At 41.5% G+C, this 25611-nt stretch overlaps 2 protein-coding genes across 11 annotated transcripts in view; both read left to right on the top strand.

The window, feature by feature from the left end:
- Window positions 1-21361, top strand: part of TDRD9 (tudor domain containing 9) — an 81054-nt gene extending 59693 nt beyond the window's left edge. For 4 of the 8 annotated variants that reach the window (XM_077783763.2, XM_085582314.1, XM_085582316.1 and 1 more), the window contains 9 exons: window positions 341-601; window positions 1036-1185; window positions 2234-2304; window positions 2660-2769; window positions 2929-3022; window positions 3656-3794; window positions 4866-4975; window positions 7284-7356; window positions 8640-21361. In XM_077783763.2, coding sequence (XP_077639889.2) covers window positions 341-601; window positions 1036-1185; window positions 2234-2304; window positions 2660-2769; window positions 2929-3022; window positions 3656-3794; window positions 4866-4975; window positions 7284-7356; window positions 8640-8735 — 1104 coding nt within the window. In that variant the 3' untranslated portion in view covers window positions 8736-21361. Of the gene's footprint in view, window positions 1-340; window positions 602-1035; window positions 1186-2233; window positions 2305-2659; window positions 2770-2928; window positions 3023-3655; window positions 3795-4865; window positions 4976-7283; window positions 7727-8639 lie in introns of all 8 variants that reach the window. The other 4 variants (XM_085582312.1, XM_085582311.1, XR_014956079.1 and 1 more) reach the window with 4 other exon arrangements.
- Window positions 21362-21595: 234 nt separating this feature from the next.
- The window catches only part of ASPG (asparaginase), a 44972-nt gene continuing 40956 nt past the window's right edge, over window positions 21596-25611 (top strand). The window contains exon 1 of one of the 3 annotated variants that reach the window (XM_085582319.1): window positions 21596-21842. In XM_085582319.1, coding sequence (XP_085438445.1) covers window positions 21743-21842 — 100 coding nt within the window. In that variant the 5' untranslated portion in view covers window positions 21596-21742. Of the gene's footprint in view, window positions 21843-22148; window positions 22379-25611 lie in introns of those variants that run through there. The other 2 variants (XR_014956081.1, XM_021528914.3) reach the window with 2 other exon arrangements.

A 25611-nucleotide genomic window follows, 5' to 3' on the forward strand; every position in this document is an offset into this window, starting at 1 on the left:
AGTTGTAGACTTAAGTTTTTTTCCAGAGAAGACATCTCTGTGCTCCTAAGATTTCATTATGAATAGTGAATTACTACCAAATTATCCTTTATGCACTGTTTGCTCTGATTCCTTAGCAGCTATGTACTATACTGAAGATACGTGAGCTGTCATGTGTTGGCAGTGATGGAGTAGGAATTATGCCAGTAGCTTTACAGCAGCCTTAGGAGTTAACAAAAGCCACCACAGTAATTATGAAATAATTCATAGTTATTAATTCAGACAGTTTGTTGAGGGAGTGAAATATTTCCTCGCTGGCTCTCTAGTCAGGCAAGCGCTGTTCCCGATGTTTCTGCTCTAGGCTTTGGAGTTCAAGATCTGCAAGATGTGTCCCTCTGCCCGATCCCTGGTGTGCGGGGAGCCGTGGAGCTGCAGTGCCAGCCAGAGGTTTGCCTCGCTGGTCAGCGGCTGCACGCTGCTGGTGGAGGTTTATTCCCTGCTGCACGGCGTCCTGCACGTGGATGTGTTCCGGCACTCGGGCCACAGCGGCCTGGTGAACATTCGGGATGTGCTCATCAGGGAGCGCCACGCTGAGCTGGCAGAGGAGTCACACGACTCACAGGTGTGTACTGACAGAGCTGCTGCTGCTCGTCTTGCTCTGGTTTATAATTCAGTTCTGGCTGAACTGAGCAGCCGAGCTGCAGCTTGACTAGTGGCAAGGTTAATACTTGGATAGGGCAGTGTATTTTTATATGTGTGCATAATGCATATTGAGCTGTTGGCCAAAAGCATTGCTGCTTTGAGACCCCTTCTGGAAGAGATGCTTCTTGGGAAAGGATTTCCTCAGTTGAACTGTTCAGTCTTACTAAAAACTGAAAAACTGTTAACTTCTTCATAATTTTAACTCTCCTCCATTTTGACGTTTTATATAATTTGAAGAGTCATCAGAACATTGTATTTTGTCTTTGTATGTGAGTATATCTTGTGTAGGACCTGCTTTGTAAAATTTTTTAAGAAATAATTGTTCAACACTTTAACACTTCCTTTATTTTATAGCAAAGCCATGATTTGCTCAAGGGATTATTTTTGGATGAAGCAAAGAAAGAAGAGCAAACGCCTGTATCTGCAAGACAGGAAGAAAAGCATCTCATTGAAAGATTGTTGAAGTGCTTTTCTGAAAAGAAATCTGATGCACCAACCCATAAGGTAACTTGAGTGATGGTTTTGGCCTGTCACCACATGATCCTGCTTCTCACATTGTTAGAATGGAGATGAGGACCGAAAGTGCCACAAATAACGAAGCTCTATTTGATGCATTTCATTCATTTTGCTTTCTGTTGCTAGAAAGCCATAGTGTGACACTGTTTCAGACTGGTCTGCTGCAGCCTTGAACAGAGTTTTGAAGTACAGCCTGAGAGCTAAGTGATTCTGCTCTTCTAATAAGACAGCACTTTGAACTCAAGCAGAACAGAGATAAAACTGAACAGCAGAATGCAATGTTTCTGTACATGGTAGTCTTCATTATATAAGCCATAGCAAAAGAGCAAGTTTATAACCCTGTCAGTTTTTCAGAAAATCTAAACATGGTTTTTACTGTACACAATGTTTGATTCTTCATCAGCTAGTGATAGGTAAGCAGCTGGGATAGATGCATCAGTGAACACTCCAGTAACTAATGGTAATGATGCTTTTCCTCTGCCAGTGCCAAAATCAGAAATGTGTTTTGAGCTATCTAGTCACTACCAAGTTGGAATATAAAACAGGAAGATGTGTGTCCTGTTCTGCATTGTGATTACAAGTTGGGCCTCACCTACATGCTGATTATTTTTCCAGTTCAGATGTGACAAAATTTCAGGCTTTCAAGCACCTAATCATGCTGCATTTATCCACAGGAGTAAACCTGTTTAACTGCCCACTTCATAAAGTGAGATATTTTCAAGATTAAAGACCTTGTCAGATAAATAAAATTATCTGATTTTCTTCAGTGATCTATGAAGTCTGAACTCATGTTTTTAAGCAGGAGGAAAATCAGGAATCTGCAGCACCTTTGAAAATAGATAATTTTAGTGAAGTGCCTCAACAAGCAAAGTTTGCTTTAGATGAGTGAAACTGAAGTGTCAAATTATCAATTGAGCAGCTCAGTGTTGTTCAGTACATGCTGAAATGTGTTTGGTTCTAATTTATAAATCACTGAGATTTGAAGAGATCCAGGTGCTGGCCAACTCAAATGTGTCTCTCTCCCTTTTTTTTCAAGGTAACGATTTTTGGTCCTTTCAGTCCTTACCAGCTGAAATGCTACAGTCTGACCAAAATATCCCAGTTCAGGTATGAGAAGACTTATTGGGAAGTATAGTCATGTTCTTATCTATTATTTTCAATAAATAAACTGGACAAAAACCACATAGTTACTCCTACACAGATTTTTCCAGAATTTTTACTCATTGAAAACACTGAAGGAGTCAAGCTTGTATTGCATTAATTCACATGCTATTGCTGTTTAAAATCTTGGAGTAGTTTTAAGGTGCATTATTGTCTCACAAAGAGATTATTTATTAACTGTCATTTAAATCTGCTAACAGTAAGCAACTATTCTGAGTTTTTGTTGTGAATTTAAAATGTTTTTATGTATATGTTTTTATGAGTTTTGAGGTTTTTATTGTTGAAAATATTTCTTCCCCAGAAATGTTTTCATACATAAGGACAGCATAAACTCCATTGTTGTCCATGATGGTGCAGAAGATCCCTTTCAGCAGCTCTTGGTGGCCACTGATGTATCAGTAACTGCAGCTGGTAATGCCTAACAAAAACGTTTGGATGGTTTCTCTAGACTGCTTGTTTTATATGAGTAATCTATGAGTAAATATGTCACTGTAGTTCTGTGTTACATCTTTTTGAGGTGTCATTTTCATTAAATGCTCCTTAGAGTGATTTTTTTTCTTTTGCTGCCAGGGTCCGTGATTTTAGGTGAAACATCTTTGATGCCACCTATTCATGGCCTGCTTGCACTCCTCAGTATGCTGTTTGCTCCTGCAATAGAACTTAGGTATTTGTGCATTTTAAAATGGTGGGTCTTTTATTATTTTCTTTAGGATCCTCACAAATTTTTGACAGATATTATTTATTTGCTTTTAGCATTTTATGTATTCTCTTCCTGGTATTTTTTTATGAGTTTTAGTTTAGAATGTAGGTAATATAACTTGTTCATATGCTTATGAATACTGCAGAGTCTCCTCTCATGATAAGACATTACAGCTCCTGACAGTTGTGCTGGAAGCCTGGGAAGATGGAATGGTAAACTGGGAATGTTAAATCTACATGAGAAGAGGAACTTGCATAATTTTTTGTAAAAGCTGAGCTCTGTTGTGTTTTCTTGAATTTCTGGTATTTGCAGACATTCATTTCAAAATAGTGAAGCTTGCTTTCCTTAATTTTGCTTATGTATGATTTTATAGTAAGTTTTATGAGTATATGTTTTTATAATCAGAGCTTCAGTTTTGTATCATCACTGTATATTTTATAAACCAGTATGACTGAGTGTGAATGCCTCTCAATTGTTTTAGCTTCTTTCAAACACGTCTTGCTTTGGATGGCTTAGACAAATTAATTTAAGTCTGTCTTCATAAGAGTTTCATTTCTTCATCTCTTAATGAGCCTGTTTTCTTTCTTTTTCATGTAGAGTTGATAAAAGTGGCAAGTACTTCACTGGTGTATTGTGTGGTTTGGGTTGGAGTCAGACATCTGGGGCTCCACTGTTTCCAGCAAATGATATGGAGGTGACATTTGATGTGCAGTTTGGACTGGAAGACATAACAGAGGTAAAACTTGCATAAAGAGTTTTCACTACAGTAGGAATTCAGCATAAGTCAGTGCATCTGAGCTTGTTAACTCTTAGTGCTAATAGAAAAGATTGTTTGGACTGTGGGGTTTGGGGTTTTTTTGTAGTTTTGTTTGTTTATTGGGGTTTTTCAGTGTGCTCCCTTTTTATGCTCTTGGATTTTTATCAGAAGAAGCAGTTGCCCCCTGCTCTGAACAAATAAGATAACATAGAATGTTACACACTTCTCAAAATAAAATCAGTTTTGCACTTACTAGTTTTGTTCTTATGATTGCCATGGCTTTTACTAACAAGCAGAGCATTGCTGCTTTGCAGGCTTCAGTTTGATTTTACAGCTCTGATAAGTCATCTGTATTGAGATGCATCTCAGAGCAAATCAGCCAAACAATAAAACCCCTACATTCCTCATTACTGCCTTCTGCAGCTCAGAGAGTGAGCTCTGTCAGAAGGAAGCATGTACACAACAGTGCAGGACAGTGTATTTGACACATGCCTGGGACAGTGAAGGACATGCCCTGGGTAAGTCTGTGTGTGAAACAGGTGCTTAGGGTGGTTCCTGGAGGTTTTCCAAGGACACAGTGGACATTCTGATGCACACATCTGTGAGCTGTTATTTTCTGAAAGCACTGACTTGGGTGTGCTGGCTGTGTTCATGATGCCTTAGTCAGAATGGTAACACAAAGCTGCTGTATATGTGAAAAATTATGGACAGAGAGAAAAAAAAAAACAAACAAAAAACAACTTTCACAGAAGGAATTCTGCTTTGGAAAAAGTCCAGGTAAGTGGTAGCCTGTATGTTTTATGGCATATCTGAGTAACCTTAAAAATTGTGATACCATGTGGCTGAAATATCAATATCATTGACCACCAGAGGTGCAGCTAACTGCAGGAAGAAGCATTTCTGAAATTTCTGATGTTTTTACTTATGGAAATACTATTCCAATTGAAGTTCAGTGATGTGGTTGCCACAACCACCTTCATGTCAGTGTAATACAATACAGACCTTATGCTGGTTTAAAGTGCTTTATATTCTGTAACTGGTGTTTTACAGATAAACAGTCTGAGGACAGCCATGAATAAGCTGCTCTGTGAGCAAGCTCTTGTCTGTGGACAAGAGCAAGTGGCACAGCTGCAGGAGGATATTCGTCAGAAGCTTCTATGGTAATCATTTTGTAGAAATAAGATCTTCTGTTTCACAGTCTCAGCAAAAATTAATGATTGCTTGAAGCATAGCTCAGGTTAGGCTTTGGAAAAATAATATATGCTTTCATGTAATGATGCATTTCATTTATTTTGTTTATTTTTAAAAGCAGTATACTAAACAACCTTAGACTTCTTGTGGTAGCACTGGTTCTTCAGGGAAGCCAAATCACTTGAGAGTCATAAAACCTAGACTGTAAAACCTGTTATACAGGATATCAACTCTTATGTATCCTTGGATTTTGCACCCAGGACAAAGCTAATTGAGTCCTATGTCATAACAGTGCAGAAGGATTTAGAATTCTTTCTTCCTGTATATTAAATTTGAATCATGTGTGCTGCCTTTCCTCCCTCAGCAGACTTGTGCAGAACAGGTGCCAAGTGAATTGGAAGTCCCAGGCAAATTTAGGAACTGAAGTAAGGTCACCTGCCTTTTTTCCCTGCAAGCCTCCCTCCTTCTTGGAAGTGAAGCAGTGGTTCTGAAAAGACCATTGTGATTCAGTGTAGCCAGCCTGGAGATTTTTCAGCTTGTAGTTTAGTGAACTATCCCAGAACAGCTCCTTCTGTCTGTACCTGCTGAGCATAATGTGAAAAATCTTCCCTTATTTGTACACTCAGCATGAATTTTAGTGCTGTCTGTATCATCAGGAGATTTTTCTCATCCTGACCTGGCTCTCTACTAAACTATCTTAAAAAGATATGGCCTGGTCTAGAGGCCATAACATAACTTTTATCAGCCTCATCCTAAGAAATAGGACCTTTCTTTTTGCCAATAGAGCTTTGATGAAGTAACTGCAGGATGTCAAAGTTAGGCAGTTCATTGTGGTGATAAAGATCAGAACCCTGCTCTTATCCAGGGTTATCAGAATGATTATCAGAGCTGCTGTTGATGCTAATTTTTCAGGTGCTCCTTGTTTTTCAAAGTACTTGCTCTCTTATCTGTGGGGAAAAAAAACGTATTAAATTGCCTTAAGTTAAAAGCAAACACCCATATTTCCTATTTCCGAAACTCCAAATAAAATTTGGATGCATTCCATTGTAAATTAACAAGTCAGCCTTACCTTTAGAGGCACTAGGAATGAAATTAAAAGAGCACAAGCAATGGAGAAGTCAAGGAACGTGGATAGGCAGAAAGAGGGAAGGCCACAACCCCTGTCTGGAGGTGACTGTGACAGTAACAGCTCATGCTGGGGCATCAACACTTACATGCTGAATTGAAGGCACTAAAATGTCACTGCTATTTGTTCAGACATGTGAATACTTGCTGCAGTTTGGGCACCTATTTTGGGCTGATTGTTCAGACATCTCCAGGCACTGGGAGGGGAAGGGTCAGACCTTGGCACAGGTCCTGGGCACTGACGTGTTCCCAGCTCAGTCAGCGCCTCCAGCCTGACTCGGTCACTCTCATCAGCCCCGGGCTCCTTGTCTTCAGGATTTTCTACCTTTCTGTGCTAGCCTTTTCTCCTGGAATTTTTGCACATTTATTGGTTGTCCTCCAAGCATCCTACAGATATTTTTATTTAAATTTTTATTTTATATTATTTTTGTATGTCTTTATTTGAAGGAATAAACAGTCTGATTATTGTAATGATTTCTTCTTTTCCCTTACGTAAAATCTTTCTTGGTTTTCAATGCTTTTTTTCCACTTGCACTTTCTGTTTTGGAAAAAACATTTATTAATTCAATTACATAGGTAAAAATTTAGCCTGAAAAATCTTTCATAACTGTTTTCCATTTTTCAAAAGCTAATTGTATTTACAACATGTCACCACTACTTAAGACTAAAATCAGTTTTTGAAAAACACATCTAGACAGAATTAATTAATGTCTGCTACTGTTGTACTTTGCACAGCTTGAGGAAATAACTGGAGCAGACAGACAATCTATAGTAATTGAGTTGTCATGCAAAACAAAATACCCTAAAAATAGCTATATTATGCATTCTATTGAGTAAGCATACATAAAATTTAAGGAATAAATTACAGTTGCAAATTCTAGTGCTTTGTAAAAAATACTCTATTTTCTTTAGAAGAAGATACATTCTGATACATGATACGTCCCTGTGAAAATTTCTATTTTGACTTACTCCACTGGATAGGCAAAGTACAGAGAAGTGAAAAATCAGACTAGATTAAGAGGGAAATTTAATATTTCCTTTAGCATAGACACCTTGTAAATACCAGGTTGTATCTCATATAAAAAAATTCTTTGTCTTTGTAATGAACCAAATACAAGTGTATTTCTCAAGGCTGTATTTATGTAATTTCAGTTTAATCTGCAAATCAAAGCCTCGAGACATAATTGATCCTACCTGGTATGAGAAGCCATATGCATGGAATCAGGTAAGGGTATAAATTTTAAAGTACTTGTGCAGTGGGGTGGGGTTTTTTTTATTTGTTTTTTTAATTTGTTTGTTTGTTTGTTTTATTTTTGTGGGGGTTTTTGTTGGTTGTTTTTTTTGAGGAGTTTGAGTACTCCAGCAGAGTTAGTTAAGAGTGTTGAAAGGATTATTCAATTTGAAAATTATCAAAAGCACTGTAGGGTTAAATTTAAAGCATATGAACTTTTATTTATGTAATCATTTACTACTGTTGATACACTGCTTTTGTAGTCTGCTTAGTTGTTGCTTGTTTTTTTTAATTTTGTGTGTATAAATATTTAGCGTTTTTAAAGAGAGCTCTCCATGGTTTTAAGGTGAGAGAGATTGTAAAGGTAACTTCACTTTTTTTGGAAGTTAAAATTTTCTATTCTCTCTGTTAAGTAGCTGTAGCTACATTTTCCTGAATGCAGTGCATTTTTGTTTGTTTTTGCTTGCTGTGGTTTGAGGTGGATTTTCCTTTCTAGGCAGACAGAAATGTGGCTCGTTTCAGAGCAGATGTGCTGGGGTCAGACAGGAGGACAGTTTTCTCAAGACCCAGGAGGGTTTCATGAGAAAACTCTCCTCTAGCTTCCTACTCTATTAGACATCCTACCTTTCTTTCTCTAAGGGCCTCTGCAGGCCACTGGATTTCCTAGAGGACAAGTAGAGTTTCTTGATTAAAAAGAGGATGAGGAATTAGTGAATGCAGGAGTAAAAGTGCTACACACACACTCCCTTTGCCTCTCCCACCCTGCAGCCCATAAAGTAGGGGTTTGGGACACCCTTGAAAAGAGGGACAACAGCAAAAACACCAAGGGCATTTATTTCTAAAAGGCATTTTTTTAGAGTATGTTTTGATATACTGCCTTAGGCCAAAGTGTTTCTATTTTCATGTTAAAATTCAGTTATCCTTGGATTTAGGAAGGTAATACACTCACTTCTGCTGGTGTTTGTCTTTTATAACAAGCTGATGTGTAGGCCTTGGATCAGGATTTCCTCCACTGCATCTGAAAAATCCCAGGACATCTTAGATCATCAAATACTGCCTGTAATGCTTTTGAATTCATTGTAGAATAGTGTTCTAAAATCATGGCAAACCATGAGATAAAGCATTTTGGAGCCCTGGCTCTTGTTGCAGTGTGTGGCATGGAACTGAAATTCCTGCATGATCTAAAACTCAGAACTCTTCAAGACTTTTTCTTAGCTGTGTTATATAGGAAAACATTAAGAATGCATTCTGATTTTCATCTTACTTCTTTTGGCTAGGTGGATTCTCAGTGTATTACTGACGAGCCTGAAAAGCAGCATGAAAAAGGAAATTTTGTTTATCAGCTCCACAAGCTTGTTTTGTTGAATGATTAAGTTTTTCTAGAAGTCTTTCAGAGGATGAGGGATTACTAGTCTAAAAATTAGTTCTGTATTGTATGCATGTTTTGCAAGACTGTTCTTTAATATGAGTACAAGTGTGCTGAAATACAGTTTGGAAAATGTTCCTGTGTTTCTAAAAAAAGCTGAGGTTTGCTAGCCTAGAGCAGACAAGTTCAGTCATAAAAGAAACTGATGTAAATCAGGATGCAATTTTCATTTTAATAATACTTCCGAACAGGTTTATCACAAGATACATGAAAGATGAAGCAAATCTAGGCTTAGTTGTTCATTTTCTGTCTAAAAACCCATAAATTAAGGGGCGTGACTTTATTTGTCTGTAATTAAAAGTTGCATTTTCCTATTTTCCTTTTATTAGTTCTTAAAAAAAAATATGCAACAAAGGGGTCTGGGGTTTTCCTTAACCAAGAAATAGAATTCAGAAGAAACTGATGTTCTAAATTACGCTCTGATCCAAACTGTATCTTCATATACTGGATACAATTTTTTTGCTTTTTTTCTTTTTTTTTTGGTTCAGAAAAACATAATATGATTTATTTTCCTTTATGGCACAAGAATGCTTTTCAGTTACTGATTCATGGCACTTTGTTTCATCCTTTCAACTTAGTTTTACCTGGGACATCTTTAGCCCTAAAAGTGAGGTCAGTAGTTTCAAAATAAAATTAAAATAAATAAAATGTTTTTGTCTCTTCCTTTGTGCAGTCATGCTTAATAAAAGTTAAATTTAGTTATTAAAGGTATGTGATTGCATTCATGAAATACATCAATACAGAAACACTATGTGGAAGGATATTTATTTTCACTGTTCACTCTGTGATTTGAAGGTCATGTAATATCCAGTCATCATCTTAAGGACAAAGAATCAGTGGTCACCATGAAGAAGTGGCAGATTTTTGGAAAATAAGGGGATGCTTAGAATAAGAAATTACTTTAAGCTATAATTAAATAGAGGGATGACTGTCTAACAGGCAATTGCAGTGGTTTATTAGAGCATTACTTTCTTAGACCCATTTTAGTGATCCTTGGGAATTAGAATAGTTAGTGAGAGAGATCCAACAGAAAAATTGCATTTCAAGTAGCTTAGACAAGAGTTTCTCAGCCAAATGTTACACACCAATAAGGTATTCCTGTTAAACACCTTCAGGGGCAAGTGGATCAGGCAGGATTTCAAATCTTGCTTTTGTGTATTAATGATGGGAGTTTCCATAGGAAAAGGAAACTTGGCAACACACAAAAGCATGAGAAAAATAAAAGAATTCATTCCACATAGGTGACAGGCAATTTTTTTTTTTTTTAAATTTTTAAACTCTCTTTTTCCCATGTGTGGGCCTGTGTGTGTGACTGTGCTGCCACCAGGTGGGAGCTGCTGTGATACAGGACAGAACAGCCCCGAAGGAAACTCAGCAGCCTTCAAGCCAGCCTTGCTGGGTGATGTTGTTTATTTGCAGATGGATATATACAGTATTAAGATTTAAAAATAAGCTGTTGCATTCTGTTGTTTGGTTTAGGCTTCATCAGCATTGCAAAGTCACTTGAACAAGTTTAAGGTGTAAGTAGCTTCAGGATTTCCTCTCAAAGGGTAATAATATGTCACACTAGAGAAAGAAGTATTGTAAAGTAGCAGGGTCTTTGTGGCTGTGAACCTGATCCCATCAGCTTTGTGGCTTTTGGGGGCTACTTCCATAAGAAAAAAGGCCATGACTATGTCAAGATTTGCTTTATCTCCAGATGCTTGCCAACATTGAGCAGAATGAGACTTCAGTTACCATAATTTACTGTATTTCTTCATTGAGCTTAAAGTGGAAATACTTAAATCTATAAATGATCAGATTAATGCTCTTAAATTTCTCCAATAAAGTGGCAAGCTGTAAGTACAGGTGCTTCTAGAATCTGAAACAATGTAAATGGACATTGACTATTATTCATAATTCCCCTGCAGCTGCAATGATACCTGATAGCAGTTTTTAATCAAAAGGAGATTTTTTTTTTTTTTTGCCATTCCATGTAATTAATTTTGGAATTCACTGCTGTGGGCTCTGGTGGAAATAAAATATTTAAACAAATAGAAAAATTAACTGGAACTCCAGGGACGGCAGATCCTTTAATAACTGTTGAAATTGAGGAACTTGAACTCCCTATCTTACTGAATTCCAGAACATCAGAAAATAAACTGAAAGAATGTCTGTTTTTATCCTTGCCAAAGTATTCCCTTATGAGAGGTATATAGGTGGAAAATATTGTCAATGAATCCTTTAACAGAGAAGTCACCTGTTATTCCTTAACTGATTTCTGGTAGTGCTGCAGAGCACTTGCTCCGTTCTTCCAGGAGAATCTCAGTGTCAGGATGAGCAGCAAAAGGGAAGAGGATATAACACAGTTGGGAATGTCACAATTCCTTCCCCAAAAAGTGTGTGTGTAGGGATTAGGGTGCTTTGAATGAGCCCAGCTGAGTCCTGCTGAGCCTTGGCCACTTGCACCGTGGCAGCTGTGCTCTCTGCAGGGAGTGCAAGTGGGGAAATCAGGGTGAGAGTGCATGTCAGTGTGAAGTGATCCATTTCCAGAGAAAACAGGACTGTCCTTTGGCTGGGTGGAATTTACAGTGATATAAGTGAGTGCATATGGATCCTGTAGAAAATTTGACCTTTCCTAGCAGTGTTGAGCTGTTGTTGAACTACATTGAAAACTTGCACCGTGGATTTTACAGTGCAAAGAGGAAACTGAATTACCAGGAAAAAAAAGGCCAGAGATGGAATTTGAGTAATGAAGGCATGGTGACTTGATAGCCCACAATGATTGAAGTCCCAACAGGTTAAATTCAATGCCAAATTCAACACTTCTACATGGAAGTGTTAGAAAAACAGCCACATGAATTAGGAAAAATTATGGCATAGACTTTGCAGGAGTTACACTGGCCTTGCCAAGTTGTTAGCATGCTTTTCAAGGACCAGCGTTACACAGAGCAAGGGTTTGTCTACTTCATAGAAAGGGATAGAACTGAACGGAAAAATAAAAACCCACCATCAGTGTATAGTTTGATTTGGAGTTTGTTTCTATAGAAGAACCTTGAGAAAAGCAGATGAAACTCCAAAGAGGTAAGTAAATTAAACCTGAGGCAAAGATGCTATGTCTGAGATACACATTCATCTGCCAAAGGAGTGTTGAGGGAAGAGGCAAGCTCTGAGTTGATCTGGTGAATCTGTAGGAAGATAAGTTGCTCTTTTCTTAGTCACTGAGCTACGTGGGTAGGTCTATTTGTCATCCCTGTCTGATGCTCCTATATTTAGCTTTCACTCAAGCTCCAGGAGAGTCTCTAATCTCCCAGATCTATGACTTAAATCCCTTGGGGAAACAGAGGTGGCTGTTCCCTCTGCTGAGAGAGCTGCAGGACAAGGACAGGACCTTCGTAGAGATCCCCCCTTTAAGGGAGGGGAGTCACCCCCTTAACATGGCTGTGAGTGATGGGGAAATCCTGGCAGATGTTTCTTGGCACTGGATGAGTTTGTGGATGTTCCTTGATCCCAGGGCAAGGGGCCAGAGGGCTGAGCTTGGGTGGTCAGTGAGGAGTACTGATGTCACTGCTGGTTTTGCCATCAGACTGGTGAGAGGGTAGTGGGTTGAGGTGAGCTGGCCAGGAACGAGCTGCACGCACCAGGAGCTGTCCTGAGGGGTCATGGCCTTCACTCCTTCACCCCAGCAATTCCCTCCCTCACAGGGAGGCACCTGGGGAAAGAGAGAAGTAGGGTTGCTACTTGGTTCAGAGGAAGGAGGGAGGTGAAGCGTGTGGTTGAAATGCTGGCATTCATTTCCTCCTGTGCTCCAAAAAGTGCAAGGGCTGCTTTTTGCTCTGAAAAACTGCAGTCAAATCATCTTCACTCATGGTGAGATGAGTTCATGACTTTTTCATGTCATGCTTATGAAACTTGTCTTCTCTCTGGGGCCAGTCAGAGGGATGAGCCCCAGGTGCTCCACAAACACACCAGTGTGATGGTTTTCTTTGCCCCTCCTGTGTTTGTTCTTTGTGCCACGTGGAGAACCACGGAGTTTAAAGTATTTCACTTCTCTCTTATTGTTTTCTTCCTAAACACAGATACAACACCCAGGGATACCTTTCTCTGTGTGCTTGAAGAAGGAAAGGTAGAGCACTGTTGGCAGTATTTCAACATTTACAAAGCTCACTCTTCTCTTTTTGGTCTCTTAAAAGCAAAAATCTAGAGTGAATAATCAGGACCAGCACAGAGGATACATATGTATCTGGGGTTTTCTTTGTCTAAAGGACAGGAAAGCCACATTTAGAAGACAGGAAAGTAGGTAAGATTTTATTAAAATTCTTGATTGAACAGTATATTCCACAGCACATATTTCAAGAGATCACAGCACATAGCTGCAGGGAGTTCCTCTCTAGCTGAAGATGCTAGCTCTGTATTGAACTGCTTTCACTTGGTCTTGACAGCAGTTGTGCAAACACCCTCCTCCTACCCTCCTCCTACCCAACTGCCAGGTAAGATGGGATTTGAACAGGCATACTTTACATTTGAGTATTTTACATGTTCTCTGAGGAATAGATATTGCTTGAATTTTATTTATAAAGGAGAAGGAGGTAGGAAATCCACTGGAAAAAACATAAAGTGATTGCTGCTGCTGGCAGTTCCTAAAATGAGAATAGTTTCTGAAGCTAATACATTTGTAGTGATGCTCCATAGGATGTCAGTGCTGCAGGATGAGGAAGGGAAGCACAGTCCCTGGTATCTTTGGAGCTTCCAAAGGGTATGCGAGTGCTTCTGGAAGGAACATTTCACATTTCAAATGGATGCTTTGAGCTGAAGGGCAGGAACAACAGCAGAACAACCCATCTAGATGGAGATGGGTGTACGGTAACAGTGTTGTAAAGCATCAAGAAGAAGAGGACTTTTTTCTTGTATATTTTCTCTGTGCCTATGTGTGAGAAAAGATTCCCTGATGTTATTATCTTTATTTTCATATTAAAATGCAAATTTTTGTCTTAATTTTACTGCAGCCAGTTTTAATTTACTCTTTTTCAATTTATTTGAACTGAGACAGTTCCTCAGGTTCTCTGCAATAACAATATAGTCTCATGTGATTGCTTGACAGCTATAAATCCAGTTACATTTAATTTAGCTTTTGGGCAGGTTCATACAGCTCCTGTATTTATCTCATGCAAGTATTGACCTACAGTCAACTTGAAAACTTGGCTCCATTTTGATAAAAGCTTTCCCACATCAGAATAATTCCAATAACTAGTTTTAATATAATCTGAACTAGTTTTTGTCTGAAGTAAATGAAAAAGTTACCACAATTTTTTTTTTTGAAACATAGGGAGATAATGATTTAGGACCACTCCAAAAACCAGGTAAATATACATAGTTTACAATAAAATATTTTTATTATAGAAATTTTTCTTTACAGTCTCTGTAAACACAAGAAGGATTACCTGTGCAGTCCCATCATATGCATTACTATTTGATGCATGTGATGAGATGTGATAGAAGACTTAGCCAGAATAGCCAAGTATATGAGGTATTGGACATGGTATTCAGTTCTTTTGTTCTTTTTTATTTAGTACTAGAGGTTAAAAAGGTATGTTATATATTTTAACTTTTTCTGGATTAGTAATTTTTGGGATTGGAATAAAAAGGAACCTTTGGGCTGGAGAGGCTTTTGGCACTAGCAGGCATTTACAGAAAAATGACCTTTGACTTGTTTGGTTTTCTCACAGATATTCAAAGAATGTTAGAGGCTGAGGGAAAGTTGTCTAGGAATACACTACAGAGGTGGGTGCCATGTGGTTTTCTGTCATTTAGTGTCAGGAAAAATTGATGCCAGGTAGGAGAGAACTTGAAATTAGCAATTCTTTTATTGTACTTCATAGAAAGGCTCTTAGTCCCTTGGATATAGCAAAGAAGCCACATTTGACAATGCACCCCTTTTGTTTCAGAGAATTTCTGACATACAAACCTTGAAAAATTACTTGCTAAACAAGCGAGGAGATCTTAGGGCAGCAAAGCAACTTTCTGGCTCCCTGCCTACTCCCAGTTCTCAGCAGCTTGATGTGATGACTGTCATATTGTTCTAATAATTCTTATTCTAACTTAAGCTCAGCCAGCACATTGAGCGGTTTAGATTGGTATTTTGACTGAGTTTGAACAGAATTCTGAATTGATGAGCTAAGAAATTCATGAACCAGCATAATGAACACCACATAGGGAAAAATAAAAGGTGTGATTAAGACAGCTATGAATAGAAGAAAAGGAACACTGCCTCCCAGCCTGTTCCTTGAGTGTGATTTCCTCAGAGCAGGGAGGAAGAACATCAGCAAGGTGAGATCACTGTGCCCAAGGGCACAGCAGCCAGGTGTTGATGAGTGAAGCATGAGCTAAGCAGGCTGCAGAACCAAGGAAACAGGCCAGAGGCTACAGCTTTTTTTTTTTTTTTTTTTTTTTTTTTTTTTTTTTTTTTGGAGTGGTGTTGAATAAAAGAAAATCCCAAAAATCATCCAGGTGGGGTCAGCAGAATTGGACCAGTGATGTAGGCCTCAGTGGATGGAAACTCACTCCTGGGGAGAGCAGTGTCTTCTCCAAACCACTTCAATGCAGGTTTGCTAGTGCAGCTTGGCCATCAGACTGCTAGGGAAACTCGTTGAGAAAGATATTTCTGACCTGCTGTTCAAAATCTGTTACAAATTTCACACATCCAGACTTTCCTCTTGGGCCAGAAGTACTGCAGGTGGGCTGTTTTGACCTCATCAGTCTGCAGATTTCTGTCCTCCACCCTCACTTCCTGCTGATAAGCTGGTGTGTGTGTGGGTCACAGCAATCTCGTGTCCTCCATGAGGCTGATCACAGCACGTGCTTTATTAACTCAAACTCCTGGCACTTGTTGCTGTTTTCTACTTGTATGTCAGGATGGGGTTTTTTTAAGTTTTATTTCATTTCCCAAAGCCTTAAAAACCATTCCAAGTTTGTCTTGCCTTCAGTCTCTGTGTGGCCTGAGGCTCATGCTGCACTTCAGTGCTCATGTATACTGCCTGCTTCCAGTGGTACATTCCCTCTTGATGCCAGATCACTTCTCTTTCTTTGCCTAAGGCCGTTCTCAGCCTGCCCTTGCCAGTGCCTATAGCCTGGTGCCAGACTGTGCTCCCGTGCAGGACCAGGATCTGTTGCCAGCTCACACCCCAGAGGTGATGGAGAGGTAACTGCAGAAATTTCTCCTTGCTGAGTCACTTCACTGCTGCTCTTGGCTTGCCCTGCCTGGAGTGGCATGATTTGTGTCATCTCAGTGGCACGTGTTGTGTCATCTCAGTGGCATGTTTTGTGTCATGGGTGGTTTTTCTAGAGCTATGATTCCAAGGCTGAGATGGGATAATTTTTTGTTCAAATGGTCACAAGGCCTTCCCAGTGCCTCCCCAGCAAACACAGCCAGCTTTGAGATTTCCCTGTTCCCAGAATGGTCATCAGGGCTGCACAGAGCCCAACCCTCAGTTTTCTGGCAGGACTAAAAAATGGCAAGGATTAACAATCTGAAGCCTGAAGAAAAGCAGGGGTGGCTGGCCTCTCTTGCACAGTGGTCCATCTCCTAATTCTGCTACCACTTAATGTCTTGTTAGGATTTGTCTCAGCATTTGCACTGGTGTTTTAGCAACTGAGTGTTTCTATGAGACCTGACACCTGTGTCAGAAATATGATTTCAGTGGATTCACCACCTTTTAACACAGAAATACCTCCATGCCATTGCCATCTCAGTGGGCCCTTGGCTGTACGGAAAAGTTTTGGTCCCATCCACTCCTCAAAGAAAGAGGAGTTAAACTTGTGCAGCCCAGTGTAAAAGTTTAACAGCATCTGCTTCCCATCTTTGTGTCTCTTGTCACTGTAATCCATGACTTAGGGGGCTGCAGGCTGAGAACTTATGGCACAGCATGAACTCTGACCTGGGTATTCTCTGTCAGCAGATCAAACCAGAAGAACTAAAAAAACTCCTAAAATGAAACAAAAACCTAAGTACTTTTTTTAGCTCATGGTGAACAATTGTGAATGCTGGATGTGCACCTTGCCTCTCAGGAAACTCTGGTTGTTACTATATTATTATTAACCACTAATTACTAAACTAATTTCTTTGTGACTAGATGTCTGTCTTCTAGATAACTGAATTCTGTAAAAAGATTAATCTTTCCTCTGAGGTATATTAATTGATATGTAACTACCAAAAAAAGAAGAAATTACAAATGAAGTAATTTAGTTGAGTATATAAAGTAGAATGTTGCTTGGGTATTTTTCCAGTCCAAAGACCTAATATCTTGATTAACACTATTAACACTGCTCTTTTCTCACCACTGAGCCAGTTGTGTAGTCAGAGAAGGCTGTCAGGTTGATCAAGTGTGATAAATCTGTGGTGACTACTGACTGCCTGTTTGACCTTCATATGTGTGCAAATAGCTTCCAGATGTATTTGCTCCACCACTTCCTGAGGTGGGACTGAGGTGAGGCTGACCAGCCTCTCGTTTTCCATCTCCTCTTCTTCCCATTCTTGAAATTGGAAGTGACGTTTGCTTTCTTCCTCTCCTCAAGAGCCTTCCTCTTCATTGCCATGACCTTTCAAAGGTTATCAAGTGTCCTTGAATTCCATCAACCAGTTCCCTCAGCTCTTGAGAGTGCAACCCATCAGGTTCCAGGGACTTATCAGGATCTGGTTTATTTAAATATTCCCTAACCTGATCCTTCTCCAGTGACAGGAAGTCTTCCTTGCCCTGCATCTTATGATGGCCTCAAGTGCCTGGGATTCCTAAAGGCAAATACAACCAGTGAAGTCTAAGACAAAGGTGGCATTGTCAGCTTTCCCATGTCTTTTGTCACCAAGTGTCCTACCTTGGGCCCACCTTTTCCCTAGTCACCCTTTGGCTGCTTAGTTACCTTAGAAACCTTTCTTGTTGAACCTTCATATCCCTCTGTAAATTCAATTTCAGGTGGGCCTTGCCTTTCGTAACAGCATACCTGCATATTCTGACAGTATCTCTAAACTCCTCATGGGGTACCTGTCCCTTCTTCCACTTCTTGAACAAATTTCATGCTTAATTCTTACCTGGAGTTACTTGTTCATCCATGCAGGCCTGCTTCTACCTCTGCTTGATCTCTTCCTTGTTGGAAGGGACAGTTCTTGAGATGAGAGATGGTGATCCTCAAAAATATATGGAGGATTCTTAAGACCTTCATTATTTTTGATGGATGATCTAGCTAGGCAGTCAGCTCAGCTGTTATGAAACAACATAAATAAAGGTTCATCAGAGCTTCCAGAATGATTGCAAGGAAAACTAGGTGTTGGACTTGATTTTGAGACAGCAGTTAGCTGTGAGAGATCACAAAACTGGTCACACACAACAGTTTTCCTTTCTCAAGATCAAACCAACTCCACAAATCTTGGTTTTAGAGAAGAGGGTCTCACTTCTGGTTATCAAGCTGCAGCTTTGCTGTAGTTTCTCCAAGACAATTCTGTGGACTTAGGCCATCATTTGTGTGACTCTTTAACAGCCCCTTATCTCACACAGTTCTTACTCTGGGCATGGCAGTGTTCAGCAGCAGGAGGTGGTCACTGTAAATAAGCCTGGGACACCTGACCACAGGTCAAGCAAGGCAGAGGCTGTTGGGACTGCACTCACTGTGACCCATCAAATCACCATCCCTTCATTACTCAAATTCCATCTCTGGCCTTTCTTTTCCTGGTAATTCAGTTCTCTCTTTGCACTGTAAACAAAAGCTCTTGTAAAATCTGCAGGCAAGCTTTTGGAATAGATGCCAACAGGAACACAACACTGCTAGGAAAGGTCAAAGCAGGATCCATATGCACTCACCTGTACCTCTGTAAATTCCACCCAGCCAAAGGACAGTCCTGTTTGCTCTGGAAATGGATCACTTCACACTGACATGCACTCTCACCCTGATTTCCCCACTTGCACTCCCTGCAGAGAGCACGGCTGCCACGGTGCAAGTGGCCACAGGCTCAGCAGGACTCAGCTGGGCTCATTCAAAGCACCCTAATCCCTACACACACACTTTTTGGGGAAGGAATTGTGACATTCCCAACTGTGTTATATCCTTTTCCCTTTTGCTGCTCATCCTGACACTGAGATTCTCCTGGAAGAACAGAACGAGTGCTCTGCAGCACTACCAAAAATCAGTTAGGGAACCAGGGGTGACATTCCCCTCATCTTTTGTAACCTCTGTGCACTCTGGGGGTATCAGCTGGCGCATTTCACAGACGCAGGGTGTAGGTCACTGGCACTTTGAAAAGAAGACAGAGGCTGAAGCTTGGAAGGAGTCTGGACACTCAGGCACTGCCTGCCTTGGAATAGCCTCCCTCTCCTGAGACCCTCAGCAGTTTCATTTCTGTTCCCCAGCTCCTCTTTCAGCCTCATCCAGAATGCTTTATGGGTGGCCCTTAACGATGAAGGCCCTAAGCAGAGCCTTGAAGCTTTGCTACATGGTCAGTCTCTGCCCAATCCTGACCTTCCTCTGCCCTTCACCTTTCAAGCACCAGCTCAGGAACCAAGTGATACTTTCTTTGTTTTTAATAATTTTCTCTGTCTTCAACATTCCTCTGTATTCAAACATTATATTCTGCCACCATCTACTCATGGCACAACCAAAACCATTCCAGCTCCCAAATCCCCTCCAGATAGATGATACTCCCTCCCATCTTGATTGATGTATGTGCCTGATTTATCTTGCTTAAAGCAGAATTATTCTACCTGCAGCAGGCAGAGGATAAAAGGGAATGTGTTTTTTTCTGGCTTGCTCCTTTCCTTTCTTGCTGCTGTTTTCACTGGTCTAGAAAATGACACTGAATTTCTTAAAGGAGGCCTGAGCTCATTCAGCAGATATGGAGAGTCCATTGCCTTCATGAACACCAGTTAAATACATCAGAAAGGTCATGTTGACAGATTGTAGGGCTGGTATCCAGCTGTTGGAAACCTGAACAAACTGGCTGTGAGGGCAGAAACTCTTTCCAACAAATGCCATCAATGTTCCTTCTCATGGGATGCTGTGAGTTGCAGAACATTAAATACCACCACCTTCCTCTGCTAAATGCCACTTTGCTATTCTGGTTCCAAACTCCCTGCTTTAAAATTGCAGCAAGTCCAGAACTCATGTCCATTAAGTCATCCAAGACCATCATTCTTGAATGGAAACCAAGTATGGATGCGAGGAAATAACTTATTTGGATGTTGCTTTATCAGTTACATCTTCAGAGGTACTTTTGTTGCTTTCAAGCTTACGTTCTGAGATGCACAGCCTGGGTCTGTTGTTGAGCTATTAGAAATGCTGCAATCAGTTCCTCCCTGGAAATAAATTCTAAGCTTGAGTTCTCTGCCCTCAGGTAATCTGCTGCCTGTTGCATCATTCCAGGGAAATGCACGTGTTGCAGCTCTCTGTCTCCATCGTGTTTCTTTTTCTATTGTGAATATCTCTTATTCAGGTGTTATTCCTATGAATTCTGTTACTGGTTTCTCTGGCAGTGGTACCACTTGGTCTTTTGTCCTTCACCCTTCTGTATGTGCAATGAATAATTTCTGGACATCATTGTGTAATATACTTGGGATCGCTTCTCTAATCCAAGGATGCCATTCAGAATTCTGTATTCCAACATACAAAGTAATTAAAAGGTGTATGAAGTTAATAGCTTACAGTTTTGATTTTTTAAAATGAAAAATATTTTTAGTGAAAAAAAAACAAAAGAAATCATCAGTGTGTTATGTTAAAGAAAAAGGAAAATAACTTTTTCTTTTCTCTAGAAATGTTTTCAAAAGCTGATTATTCTATGAATGAAGGTCTTGAATTTCTGACCAAATCTAGTAATCCTATTCAAATGGAACTTCAGTTTTGTTCTTTCTGGAAGGAGTCCTTCAGAACCTAAAATGACCTTCTGTAGAGTTTAAAACTCTTCATCACATTATTTTCATGTGATCTTGATTACTTTTTACTCTGAATAGTGAGGGGAAAAGAGTACAATGAAGAAGATGCTTTGAGATCTGTGCTAGAAATGAATTAAGTAGAATGTGTTTCTTTGATACATAACAGGAATTAGATGCAACTTTTTCATTCTTTCGAAAGAAGTGTTTTCCTGCAACAAATCCACAATGTTCGTTTGTTTAGTGAGAAAATTTTGTTGTGGATGTGTCAATACACACAGTGTAGTCCAGCAGCTGGAGTTGCTACACGGTTTGTTTCTGCCTTCAGACACTGCTGAGTTTTGTTCAATAGCCTACAGTATAGATTAAAAAAATGCACAGCAGCAGCTGTACAGAAGGGGTTTGGGGGTCTTCTGGACAAGTCATATATGAGGCAGCAAAGGGTCCTTGCAGCAATGAAAGTGGAGACTGGGCTGCACTAGCAGAACAATTACAGCCAGCAGACAACAGGAGAATGGTTACTGCCCTCTGCTCGGCACTTGTGGGACCATATCTGGAATTCTGTGCCACGTTTTTGGCCACTCAGACTAAGAGAGATTGACAATTTGGGGAGAGAACATAAAATTTATTTCTGTTGGAGTCACAGAAACTCGAAGTAAAAGAAATTGCTTGGACTATCCCACAATCCCAATTTTTTACCTTGAAAATGAGTTACATTTCATTTAGAAGGTGCAGTGCAGGGTACAAATTACGTTCACATGACCAGGAGCCAAAACAACTCCACCACTACAGGAAGTATGTTCTTCCTTTGACGTACCGAGTAACTCAGGCACTTCAGTGACATGTTTAGCCTCAAGGTATTTGTGCAGCAGCTGCTTCTCAGCAGTTACTGTCCCCACTAACTGGCTCATTGGGTTTTAGCTAGTTGCTTTGCTGATTTTTCTTTACAGTTAGCCAATAATAACAAATCTTACGACAACAGACCTAAAGATTCACCAGATTTCCTTGAAAACAACTTCATCCTCCTCACAGCTGATCTCCTACCCGACCCTCAAAAGAATCCATCGGGATGGGAGCTGAGGGTGCAGATGAGAAGGCTGGAATGGAGGGGCGGGGGTGCCACGCTGTGTTGGGAGACGCGGATGGGCAGGAGCCGCCTCTGAAGCCGGGTAAGAGGGGCAGCTCCCGCTTCTTCCCCACGACGGAACAGGGGGATGAGGCAGGTGCTCTCGCCGGGCTGACCCTGCGCCCTGTGTGCCCTCTCTCCTCCCCGAGGGAGGGAGGCCGGAACGCGCCGCTCTCGGCTTCTCCTTCAAGCATGAAGGGCTCTGCGGTCCGCCCGCCGCGCAAAGTGCAGGGGGCGGTGCCGGGCTCCCCTCACGGCCGCCGCCCCCCGCGGCCGCTGCCCGCGCTCGGGCGGGAGGGCACGGCGGCTCTCCCCGCCCCCGGGGCAGCGGGAAGGGGCGGCCCCGCCGCCGCCCTCCCGCCCCTTCAGCTCCCGCCGTGCGGGCGGCCGGGAGGTAGCGGATCGGGCGGCGCGGGATGGAGGTGGCGGCGGGACAGCCGCGCTCCCTGCTCAGAGCCCTGGCCGGGCCCCGGCCCCAGGAGCGCCCCGGCTGCCCCCCGGCCCCCTCCGCCAAGGCCGAGGCGCGGGTGCTGGTCATCAACACGGGCGGCACCATCGGCATGGTGCAGGACGCCAAGGGTGAGGGCCGGCGGCGGGGGTGGCTGCGGGGAGCGGGGCTGCGGCCGCGGGGACCCGGCGCGGTTTGCGGTGCGGCATCGCTGCCGTGAGCGGCTCCCCTCTGATCCCCGGCTGGTTCACGCGGTGGCTCAGCTTTGGGCATCCTTGCGAGCGTCACCGCGAGCAGCGGCGGCTTTTGGCAGAGCGCGGCGTGTTTCCCGCAGCGTGAGCCCTCGCTGCCCTGCCTCGCGCACTGAAAATGAAACCGACTCCATCGCACCAGTCGTGCCGGCTGTTTTTAGCCATAAATGAGCCGCTGTCACCGGCCACCCTGAGAGCGTGTGCCTGGCATTCCTGCAGGGAAGAGCGTGGGCCGCGGGAGCTGGCGGCCGTGGCCAGGATTTTCCAGTGGTGACCTGGCAGGCGCAGCGGATGCGAGTGCGGCGGCTGCCAGGTGTCGGGGTGAGCGAGATCCGCTTCAGTGTCAGTCCTGGGACAGGTTTCTGCTGCTCTCCCACCAGCTCTTGGCTTCTTCCGTGAAATCACTGAAGAGTTCTGCCTTGCCGTACCTTACCGAGGGAGGGGGAGACTTGATAGATGTGCCAAACTAGATACTAACTAGTTATGCCAGACTGTCTCTGGAAAATGTTTACATCCAAAACTGAACACTGAGATGTGTCACTATAATGCCTGCATTTTATCTGAAGGCTTCTTAGGTACCTTCAGGTATATGCTGTGTGATTTTAGGTGCCCCTGAGTCTCAGCAGATAGGTGCCCAGACTCGCCTGACACCTCCACAGTCCAGCAGCTGGTTGGAGTGGCACCTAAGCACCCCTTGGTCATAACTCAGTAGACACAGATCCCAAGGATCCAAGAAACATCAACCTATTAGTGTGTCTGGGGAAAAAATGGATTTCAGTCATGTGTGACTTGCTGTAGGGCTGTGTGCTTGCCAGCGTTGGATTCAAGGAAAACAAGGTAACATAAGTGGGAGTGAGAGGGAAACAGTCCAGTTTTAATGAATGCCTGCGTCATTTCTTTCCGTATTTACTTGGAAGTCAGTGGAGTACCCAAGGCGTCCACAGCTTGTGTCTGTCTAGATTCAAAAGCATGGGTACTTGTGATGCCTACTACAGAGTTTTGTGCCCCTGCCTGAAATACTGTCTCAGGATTAAAACACTTGGGGCTTCACCTTAGAGATTCCTAGACGTGATTTTTTTTTTTTTTCAAATACATGTCCTTTCTTCTCAGGAGATGGTGATTGGCTAATCCTTATTGTAGTAAGGATGCTATAAGGTGCTCTTTCTTTTTTATGGCTGTCATCTCTGTTTTTAATCTGTCAAAGTTGTAAAAAAAAAAAGTCCATATTTCAGAGCCGTGTGCTGACTTGCCTTTCTCAGTTTGCATTGTTTATACTAAAACAGTTTCCTACTTTTATTGCCTCAGCTTTCTAAATGCCTCTTTTAAGCAAATAAATTATAATCACGTGTCTTGTTCTTCATAACCTCTTTTCATCTTGTATGTTATTTTTTTCCTTTTGCTTAACAAGTGTCAATCATTACAGCATGTGCAAACAATCTAACAGTTATGGTCCAATGATGCTGACTTGCTGCATCCTGTTGGGGGGGTTTTGACCTGCTTTTCATACCCACATCTAGCTGCAGAGCAGCCAGAGTACCTCTTTCAGAATATTTGGCAGTCTTTAGTGTTCAGACAGAAGCTAGTGAAAGGGCATGGGAAAGGCAGCATGCTTCAAGGGAAGATTCAATAGATGCTCATTTCTTTTATTTATCAGTGGATGCAAAGTGCCTGTTTACAACCCTTCCTAGAACTATAAGTGTTTTACTTCAAGCATGGTGAAGAGAAGTGGCTCATGTGGCAACTCCAGCACATCTTGGAAATTCTTTTTGGAATTTCTGCACACCTACGTTACCTGTGCAGGAGTCATTTTTAGAGGATTAATAGTCTGTTTCAGTTTATGTGAGTTGGATGACAACCAGACTCAGGTGCAGACTCTCTCAGTATTCATGTTTTTGCTGTCAAGCCACTTCAGTGCATTTTTAAAGTTTCTTACTCCTACTTATTTCCTCCTACATTAGTTTATTTTGGCTTATCAGTAGCTCATTTCAGAAAGAGAACCTTACTGCACTCCAGAGTGAGGTTGCTGTGATAGTGATCTTTCCATCAAGTTTGTGCTAGTGCCTTCAGGAAGATATTTTCCTTGGGCACATGAGCTAGGTCTCTTTCCTAACTTTTACCTGTAATAGGGAAAAAAAACCCAACAAATCCACGTAGAACTAAGCTAAATACCCTTAGAAAAATTACCTATCTTGCAATAGTCTACTTAGGTAGCTTAGTTATTTAAGTGTATTCTTTAGACATACTAGATTGCCAAAGGACTGGCTGCTGTAATCCAAACCTTTTTCTGTTTGAAATCTGTGTACCTCACTTCTGAAAGTTCCAAGTAACATAGCTGCTGCAATTAATATTTTTGCTCCCTGTTCTCTGCAGCAGCACAGGTTGTAGGATATCTTGTTTGGCAGGTAGCTATAACTGTGTTACCTATAGCACCAGAGAGAAAAGCAGAGTCCTGGACTGTAGGTGAGACAAAACCATGATTGTACTCCTTGACCACAGGTGCCTGTTTGCCATGCTGCCTTTGTCCACCTGCTCTGTGATGCCAGGGCTGGCCAGCTGACAAGGGACAGGACAGAGGCTGATGAGAGCTATTTGGACAAGTCACACAGCCTGCCTGTTCTCTGCAGGGGTGAAGTTGCTTCAAATACTTTGTCAACAAGCTTTGCTCATAAAAGCTATTTTCCATGTGTAGTAAAGTAAAAAGGTTCCCATTGCACTTGAGTTCCCCCTGTTTGCTTCTTGAAGCTGTAAGGCAGAAATCACTGCTAGACGTGGATGCATTTGTGGGGCTTTCTAGGTTGTAAGTGGGTCATCTTGAGTACATCTGCAGAAGGCCTTAAAAAAGGTGTGCATTCAGTGGAAGCAATTATGGAAAAATCCTGACAGATTTGTGATTAAGAGATGAGGTACTGCTGTTTGTAGAGAAGGGATTAAAGAACATTAACGTACATCAGCTCTCCAGTTCCAGTGGCAAAGACAAAAAATAAACAGTCTAATCCATTGTCAATATTCAGAACAAGATGAACACTGTACAAACAGAAGAATAATCAGAGAACACCCAGGAAACACTTGAAATTGGGCTGCATTTCCGTGCCAAAATGATTCAATGCCCAAGC

Source organism: Lonchura striata, chromosome 5 (genome assembly GCF_050655825.1).
Source record: "Lonchura striata isolate lonStrDom1 chromosome 5, ASM5065582v1, whole genome shotgun sequence".
In the NCBI taxonomy this organism is placed as follows: domain Eukaryota; kingdom Metazoa; phylum Chordata; class Aves; order Passeriformes; family Estrildidae; genus Lonchura; species Lonchura striata.